Source organism: Phascolarctos cinereus, unplaced genomic scaffold (assembly GCF_003287225.1).
Source record: "Phascolarctos cinereus isolate Bilbo 61053 unplaced genomic scaffold, phaCin_HiC Scaffold_726;HRSCAF=1367, whole genome shotgun sequence".
Classification (NCBI taxonomy): domain Eukaryota; kingdom Metazoa; phylum Chordata; class Mammalia; order Diprotodontia; family Phascolarctidae; genus Phascolarctos; species Phascolarctos cinereus.
In genome coordinates this window covers 281,222,011-281,231,273 of record NW_027556098.1, presented here as the reverse complement: position 1 = coordinate 281,231,273, position 9,263 = coordinate 281,222,011, and the positions used below count along the sequence as shown (strand labels likewise).

The window sequence follows — 9,263 nt, the reverse complement described above, 5'->3', positions numbered from 1 at the left end:
ATAATCAGGACCTTGACCATCAATGTTTAGTGTACAATGTGGTGTCACAGACAGAGCAATGGACTGAGTATCAGGAGACATGATTCTATTTCCAACTCTGTCACTACACTGCTTGATCTTAAGGAAGTCACTTCTCTCTCTCTCTCTACCTCTATTTCCTTATCTGTAAAATAATGGACTCTGACTAGATGACCTCTAAGGTCCTTCTATAGTTAAAATTCTATGAACCTATAACCACCTAACCAGTTATACAATTACCTACTGATTCCCAGAAACAGAAAATGCAATTTTTTTTACTTTGTTCACAAAAATATAGTTATATCTTCCTGAAAACCAGTCTTGCATTGTGTGTGCTCTAGCCTATTCTTTGGGAAATACCAGGAACACAAAAAGTCTACTTAGTATGGAAATGTCAAGTCCTATAGGAATCTAACTTATCTAATTCATTTTTTCCCTTGCTTACTTCCCCTCAAACTCATACTCTATACACAAAGGGTGGACACCACTGCAGAATTTAGCATCCTGACGAGAAATGACAGAAGTTGCTGAATTTCACTTTTGAAAAAAAAATTTAAGCAATTTTTCCTTCCTAAAAATTGAGATATGGAAAAGTCATTATGTAATTATGTCAAACCCCAGGGGCCAATTCAGGAGTGTTCCCTGCAGTTTACTCTTCAGCAATTTTCCAGTCCACTTCCCTGGGGAAATGTTAAAGTCCTCTCCCCCACAGTTACTTTCAAATTTAGCCTGAGCCTGGTATCACTGCAAAGCTTTAAATTTAAACTTCATAACAAGACCTGAGTTGAAACTGCAAACAGCTATTAAAAGCAGGACCCCTTTGCTTTTTATGTGCAGGCTAAACATCCTTTGGAACAAATAGAAACGGCCGTGTAACTTTTTTTAAAACCATTTCTCCAAACCACTGGTTGGTCTCACCACTAAGACCGAATGCCTGGTCTTTTGTTTCAGTGTGGCAGAGTGAATAGGGAACAAACCTCAAAATCAGGAATGCTTGGGTTCACGCCCTACCTCTGGCACATACTGGTTCTGGGGCCCTGGGCAAGTCTCTCAATGCTCTAGGCAATTATCTGAGACTCCAAATTGCCATGAAGAAGCTGAACTGAAATGCTGATTGGAGTTTCCTCACCCACAAGTTCTCTATGCCAATGAAATCACAGATTTAGTCCCTGTATGTTGGAGGCCAGCACCTGGTAGTGGGCCCCTAACCCCGTGAGAACACCACACCCCAAGCAGCTTGTTCCGGGACAAACCGTACCAAAACGTGTTCCTGTCAGGGCTGACCGCAAGATGTTGCCACACCGCCCCTGGAAAGTCCCGGAGGCCTATTTTCCTCTTTTGCCCCTCCCCGCTTTGCCCTATATAAGCTTGTAATGCTCAAAAATAAAATTAGACCTTGCCTACCATCCTTTTGGTCTCACTCCTCCTTTTCACCCATTCCCTTCAGCCAGGGTCCTCCTCGACCCCCCACGTATACTGGCCCTGCAGGTCGGGGCAAGTGGCGCCCAACGTGGGGCTCGAGGTCCGGACTTCTGCCAGGCGGACCAGCATTGAGAGACAATTCGTCGCGACCCCCTCCTTCTCATCGCTCATGAAGAGCCCCTGCGTTTTGGTAAGTTGAGTTTTCGTCCGCCTCATTCTAATCATGGGTTCCAACCTTTCTAAGGAGCAGGTCTTCATCCAAGACCTTAAGCATGCCCTTAAGGAGAGAGGAGTTAAAGTTAAGAAAAAGGACCTTTTGAAATTCTTTCTTTTTGTAGATGAGGTCTGCCCTTGGTTTATGGTTACTGGCCCAGATATTCATCCGGGAAAGTGGCAGAAGGTAGGGAGAGACCTCAATAGAAAATTGCAAACTGAGGGGCCAGGAGGCGGTCCCTCCCTCGGCCTTTTCTTACTGGGGTATCATCAGAGACATAGTGGAATCTGCCCCTGGGGACCCAGGCAAGCGCCAACTCCTTTCGGTGGCAGAGTTTTGCTTACGCCCCTTGTCGCGGGCAGCTTCTGTTAAGTCGCTACAGCGCCCTTTATCACGAACCGCCTCTACAAAGTCATTAGAATCAGTGGGACCTAGACCCCCTTCCGTGGTCATTACCATTCCGCCGGAACCTCCAAAGCCCCTTTATCCTCCCCTCCCTGTGGAGACGGTCCCGGTCACTGAGCCCTTAACGTTTCCTATAATTGCAAAACACAAAACTCCTCCTTTAGGAGATCCTGACCCTGATACTCTAGACCCCGGGGACGAGGCGGAACTGGAGGAAGAAGCCGCCCGATATAATAACCCGGATTGGCCCACTACTTCCCAGTGCCTACCCCCTCCCTACATATCCCAAACTTGCGCTCCTGCGCTTCTGCCCCCCATTCCCACTTCCTCAGCCCTCACATCCGCCAGAAGTCAACTCTCCACTCAAGTTAAGGAGCTCCGAGAAGTCTTAGATCTACAAAAGCAATATGCACAACTCTCTTCGGAGCTGAGTTCCTTGCAACACTCCCTCCAGAATTCTGTCATTTTCTCCCCCAATAAGTCTCAGTTACATCAGAAACCCCTGAAGAAGATCAGAGCCAGTGCTAGAGATAAAAAATCTAAGAAGGCGCAGCCCATGATATTCCCTGTTATAACCCGGTCCCGTCAGCCTGAGTCCCCGCACAACGACCCCAAGGAATTTTCTGCTAGTGAAGGAGAAGGAGATGAAGAGAGTGAGGGAGAAGAGGAAGAGGGAGAGGACGAGGGAGAGGGGGAGGGACAGGATGGTAGAAAAACAGAAGAAGAGGAACGGGCAATTGGAAAAAAGGAAGGACAGCGGTTAGAATATAGGAAGCTGCATTTCAAAGGGATTAAGGATCTTAACGCCGCCGTCAAGTCCTATGGTCCCAACGCCCCGTTTACCCTCTCAGCTCTTGAAGCTATGTCCCGCGGAGGATATCTCTTGCCGGCAGAATGGCTTCGCGTAGTACAGGCAGTCCTTTCAAGGGGGCAGTTCTTGACATGGAAGGCAGATTTTTTCGATCGCTGCCAATCCATGGCTACAGCCAACCAAAAATCCCCTGGCTCCCCCGCTTCAAAGTGGACTTATGAAAAGATGAGTGGCCAAGGGAAATACGCAGAGGAGGCCAGACAACGCCGCCTCCCAATAGGCCTCTTGGCGCAAACCGCCAATGCTGCATTCGCAGCTTGGCGTGCCTTGCCCACTTCTGGATCCCCCCCTTGCTCCGCTTAATAAGATCGTGCAAGGAACTCAGGAAGATTTTTCTGAGTACGTTAGTAGGCTCTTGGAAGCAACTGAACGAACCCTAGGACAAGAGGCGTCTGATGATCAGCTTGTGAGACGCTTAGCATATGAAAATGCCAACAATGCCTGTCGGTCCGCCTTACGCGGGAAGTGGAGAGATAAAACATTAGAGGAAATGATACGTATGTGCAGAGATGTAGATCCCTTCACTACCAAAATGTCCCAGGCCGTACATCTGGCCATAGGGGCAGCTCTCCAAACCGGGGACTCCCAAAAGGCATGCTTCCGGTGTGGTCAACCTGGCCATTTTGCCCGACAGTGCCCTAGTGCCCCTGACACTCCCTCCGCTCCAATCAGCAATAAGGCTTCCCAACCCTCCACCCTCTGCCCTCGGTGTAGGAAAGGGAAACACTGGGCGAACACCTGCCGCTCCACTACAGACGTTCATGGCCACCCCTTACAGGGAAACGGTCGGAGGGGCCAGCCCCGGGCCCCCCAGTCGACTCCCTTTGTTCGGGCCTCGGGGATCAGCCTGTCCACACCCCACTCTTCAGAGCCACCGGAGGAAGCGCAGGGGTGGACTTGTGTGCCGCCTCCACCTCAGTATTGACCCCCGAGGGTGGCGTCCATATTATTCCTACAGGCATCTTTGGCCCCCCGCCCCCCGACTTCTATTTTTTCGTCCTTGGTCGTGCCTCCGCTACTATCAATGGCCTCATAATTCATCCCTCCATTGTGGATAGTGATTATACGGGGGAAATTCAGATACTTGCCTCAACCCTGAAAGGGCCCCTCACTGTCCGTCAGGGACAACGCCTTGCGCAGGCTCTCCCGCTCCCCCTACAAACTCCATACCCTGCTCTCACCACTGTTAGAGGCAACTCCAAGCCTGGTTCCTCAGACATCTATTGGGTCCAGGCCATTTCCCAGGACCGCCCCATGCTTACGCTTTTTATTCAAGGCAGGCTTTTTGAAGGAATATTAGATTCAGGAGCTGACTCGACTGGACCTCCCCGGTCCTCTTTCTAAAGGGAATGATCAGGTTGATCAAGTAACTCGTCGCATTCTGCTTGCTCTGTCTGCCTCTCCTGTTGCGGCTGCCACACAAGCCCAAAAGCTGCATCACCTGAATGCCCATACGTTTCGTCTCAAGTTCCCTATCACCCGGGAACAAGCCAGACAGATTGTGAAACAGTGCCCTGGTTGCCTGACCCTCCTTCCTGAACCTCATAATGGCATCAATCCCCGAGGTCTTATCCCCGGGGAACTTTGGCAAATGGATGTCACTCACTATCCCCCTTTTGGTCGGCTTAAATATATTCATGTGTCCATTGATACCTTCAGTGGCTTCATTTTTGCCACCCTGCAACCTGGAGAGGCCGCCAAACATGTCATTAATCACCTCATTAGTGCCTTGGCAGTCCTCCCGCAGCCCACAATTCTTAAGACAGATAATGGCCCTGGCTATACCAGTTCTTCTTTCAGATCTTTTTGTGCACAATTGCATATTAAGCATGTTACTGGTATACCCTATAATCCTCAGGGGCAAGGAATTGTGGAAAGGGCCCATCAGACACTGAAAAACATGGTCCTGAAATTACAATCAGGGAGGGAAGTTCTTTATCCCAGAGCTGGCAATGCCAAAACGTTGCTCAATCACGCTCTTTTTGTTTTAAACTTTCTCACCCTGGACACTGCGGCAAAGAGTGCCGCAGACCGCCTTTGGCATTCCTCTACGGCCCAAACCTACGCTCAGGCAAAATGGAAAGATCCCCTGCTTGGCAAATGGCAGGGCCCTGATCCTGTGTTAATCTGGGGCAAAGGCCATGCTTGTATTTATGATTCAAAGTGCCAAAATGCTAGATGGTTGCCTGAAAGGCTGATTAGGTAATGCCGTCCAGGGAACCACACCCCCCTGAGACACCTCTGTTTTCTTTCTCTGTTTTACAGAAGATGACAATCCTCGTATTTCTCCTCCTGCTCCATGGGAGCCACGGTGGTCTTCAATCTCCTGACCCAGTAGCGCTCAGCCGTGCCCTCTTTGGAAGCCCTTGTGACTGCGGCGGGGGCGCGTTCACTGTCCGTCCCGCCACCTACACGCAAGAAGTGACTGCGGGGAAAAGACAGCCTACCTCGCCTACCGTCATTCTATCACAGGCGTCTCCAAACCCAAGTGGGAATGCGTAAGAAAGCCCCGAGTTATCCCTCCGAATGGTGGCCAGCCCGGGCCTTGCCCCAGTGATTGCAACTACCTTGAGGCCTTGCACTCCACATGCTATAGTTCTACCCAGCAGTGCAGTGGCAGCTCGGGAACAGTCTATCTTACTACAATACAAGAGAGAGAATATGCTGGCACCTTTGGAGGGGAATTAGGGAGTAGCTCCAGCCTACGTGGAAATTCCAATAAGTATGCTCAGGCTTCCTGTGGCAAAGAAAATATTGGAAAAAATGTCTGTTGGTCCCTTCATGCACCTGTCCATACCTCTGATGGGGGTGGCCCTACAGACCAAATTAGGGAACACGAGGTAAGGGAACGTATAAACGAAATAGTTAAGAGTATGTACCCCCCCATCCATTACCATCCACTTGCACTGCCCAAACCCCGGGGAACGGACCTAGATGTCCAAACTTCAGAAATCCTTGAAGCAACACTTAAGGCCCTTAATTACTCTAACCCTGATTTGGCTGCCGATTGCTGGCTGTGTATGGCCCTTGGCACACCCATGCCCATAGCTTTGATATCCCAGAATGGCTCCACATCCATAAATTGTACACTTAGTCCACCTTTTAAGGTACAACCTGTAGGTCTCCGCCCCTCTCCTTGTATCCAAGCCCCATTTCAGAATTCCACTGCTGATATTGATGTTGGTCTCGCTACCTTTGCTAATTGCTCTGAAATCAAAAACTATACCTCGCAGGAATCTCTCTGTCCCCTGCCGGGACAACTTTTCGCCTGTGGGGGAAATATGGCCTACCCTGCCCTCCCCCAGAATTGGACAGGACTCTGCACACAAATTTCAATCCTCCCTGATATCGACATCATTCCGGGAGATGAGCCTGTCCCACTGCCCAGTTTTGATTATATTACTGGAAGACCCAAGAGGGCTGTCGCATTTATCCCCCTCCTTGTTGGCCTTGGGATTACAGGGGCACTCGCTACCGGCTCTGCCGGCATAGGAGTTGCTGTTGATTCATATACAAAACTATCCCATCAATTTATTAATGATGTGCAAACCCTCTCGGGGACGATAAATGACCTTCAAGACCAAATTGACTCCCTGGCGGGAGTCGTTCTTCAGAATAGGAGGGGCCTAGATTTACTCACAGCAGCAGAACAGGGGGGAATTTGTTTAGCCCTACAAGAAAAATGTTGCTTCTATGCAAATAAATCTGGGATAGTGCGGGATAAAATCAAAAAACTGCAAGAGGATCTGATTAAAAGACGCAAAAAACTTTTTGAAAATCCCCTCTGGAGTGGCTTGAATGGAGTCCTCCCATACCTCCTCCCTCTCCTTGGACCTTTAATTGGTCTCCTCCTACTTCTTTCTTTTGGACCTTGGGCCTTTACTAGACTAACCTTTTTCATTAAAACGCAGATTGAGGCTTCTCTTAAAAACACCGTCAATATCCATTACCACCAACTTGCTTTGTCAGAAGATCCTAGTGATACCATGGAAGAGGGTCTCCAGTTCTCGAAGCTCGTGCAACCGGAATCTCGCTGCTCACGGTGGTGGAGAAATCTTAAGGATAAAAGTAATCTGGCAGCTGCGAGAAAGCCCATGACAGGAATATTGAGGTCCCATGTGTCAAAAAGATAAGCGCGGCTGCAGTTGCTTCCCCATGACGGGAATAGAGTGAGGCCATGATGGGTTACGTCGTGGGGTCCCCTCGCTTAGCCTAAGACAGGGACCACTGCCACTAATGCACTTTGAACATGGAGGCCGACCTCATAGCCTAAGACAGGCCTCTCACCTGCTATTTTAAATAAAAAAGGGGGACATGTTGGAGGCCAGCACCTGGTAGTGGGCCCCTAACCCCGTGAGAACACCACACCCCAAGCAGCTTGTTCCGGGACAAACCGTACCATAACGTGTTCCTGTCAGGGCTGACCGCAAGATGTTGCCACACCGCCCCTGGAAAGTCCCGGAGGCCTATTTTCCTCTTTTGCCCCTCCCCGCTTTGCCCTATATAAGCTTGTAATGCTCAAAAATAAAATTAGACCTTGCCTACCACCCTTTTGGTCTCACTCCTCCTTTTCACCCATTCCCTTCAGCCAGGGTCCTCCTCGACCCCCCCACATATACTGGCCCTGCAGGTCGGGGCACCTGTACCTTACTCTTATTGGAAGAGAACGGTCATTCCCTGTGCAGACGAGACTTGAGCTAGTGCATCTGTGATGAAGTTTCTTCTGAAGTGGAACAGTTACATTCAAGGAGAAGGCTACAGTCCTCTTCGTCTATATAAGACTGTTTAAGGAACAGGACCTGTTAGTAGTAGTAGTAGTAGTAGTAATGATTACTAATAATAATATATCATTCATATGGCACTTTTAGATTTACAAAGCACTTTATACATAATATCTCACTTGATCCTTACAACAACCCCAGAAGATAGGTGCTATTATTATCCCCCATTTGATAATTGAGGAACTTGAGGCAGAGATACTTGCACAGGGTCACAGAGCTAATAAGTATCTGAGGCCAAATCTGAACTCAGGTCTTCCTGACTCCAGGTCCTGGACTTCTCTATCTAAGGCAGTGAGGAAACAAGTCTTTGTACTCTTTTGGTTTTAGGCTTTTCTCTCTAACGCGTCTCTGGACTGGTCGTCCCTATTATTTGCTGATAACATTAATAATCTTATGCCTAAGTATAAGACCTAAGTAATTCATTGTGGAAGGTTCCAAAATGCATTGCAAACTTTACAAATAAGCTGGATTTTTCATTGAGACTTCTTTCTCACTTGGATAGTACTTTATCATAATTTCATGGCATTTAAATAATCTTTTCCACGGCCATACAGTACAAGGGTTTAGGTCTAAATACACAGTGATCTGTAAGCTGTCTCCACTGGCACCCATTTTCTTTCTCTTGTTCCGTATCCAGCAGCATAAAGCCCCTAGATATTTCAGCAAAAAGTGCAATGTATACCACCCCAATGAACAGTATTGTGCATTTAACCAAACCAATCAATATGAGGATAAAAAAAATGACACAAAATGCCCCAGTAACACCATGCCAGGCCACCAAAGTTGAACAACCTCACTTAGCTATCTTCAGACATCCATGATGTTAGAATATAATGGAGATTTTGCCGTGTGCAGATCCATTTGGCAAACTGTGACTCTCCTGCCAGATCCAGAATCCAACTGTAGTCTTATCAGAACCAGTTTGCCTGACTACCTTCCACAATCACTTACTGCTTATTATTGAAACGAGGCAGAGAACATAATCATTTCTCAACCTCTTAGGTGATTCCTTCCTTCCTCTATAACCCCTGCTTCACTATGTCTATGTCTGAGATGGAGTCCAAATGCTGATTAATATTGACTTTAACTAAATCTTAGGAAGTATGAATAGCATCATGGGATTTAGAGCTAGAAGGGACATTATAGATCATCCAATATAAACCTCTCATTTTACAGAAGAAAAATATGAGGCCCAGAGTTAATGGACTTGTCCAAAGTTACAAGTATCAAAGCAAGGATTTGAACCTGAGTCTTCTGATACCAATTCCAGTGCCTTTCCATCACAATGCTCTTTCCCTAGTGTATTAATTGGGCTTACTTGACTGAAATGCTAAGAATTGCTGGCTTTTAACAGTATTAATTTAATGAAGTCCAAGTAACAAGTCCAAGGACACCCATCAAATAATGAACATTAGGTAAAACTGCCTAGTCAACACTGACATAGGCAAAAGAAAGTAAAAGTTTGCATGGTCATCCAGTCCCAAATGAACAGCTTCACAAGCTGCTGAAGGAATTTGCCCACAGCCCCTACTAGCAGAACCAAATAACTCAC

The 9,263-nt window shown here is 47.7% G+C and overlaps 1 protein-coding gene across 2 annotated transcripts; it reads left to right on the top strand.

Annotated features, from left to right (window-relative positions):
• Positions 1-1,197: 1,197 nt before the first annotated feature.
• Positions 1,198-7,477, top strand: LOC144454578 (uncharacterized). 2 transcript variants are annotated; one of them, XR_013483098.1, is made up of 3 exons: positions 1,198-1,630; positions 5,196-5,770; positions 6,842-7,477. XR_013483098.1 is itself a non-coding variant. In XM_078147137.1 (3 exons), exons 1-3 carry the CDS (start codon positions 1,610-1,612, stop codon positions 7,026-7,028), a joined length of 441 nt encoding a protein of 146 aa, XP_078003263.1. In that variant the 5' UTR covers positions 1,198-1,609; the 3' UTR covers positions 7,029-7,477. The 2 variants fall into 2 exon arrangements, 1 of the variants encoding a protein (XP_078003263.1); XM_078147137.1 differs by having other exon boundaries at positions 5,196-5,428.
• Positions 7,478-9,263: the final 1,786 nt, after the last annotated feature.

Bases quoted from the DNA above. Each gene is read 5' to 3' on its own strand.
- LOC144454578 (XM_078147137.1), top strand. From the start codon at position 1,610: ATGAAGAGCCCCTGCGTTTTG. The intron at 1,631-5,195 runs GTAAGTTGAGTT...TCTGTTTTACAG, and splicing joins TGAAGAGCCCCTGCGTTTTG to AAGATGACAATCCTCGTATT. The intron at 5,429-6,841 runs GTAAGAAAGCCC...ATTAAAACGCAG, and splicing joins CCAAACCCAAGTGGGAATGC to ATTGAGGCTTCTCTTAAAAA.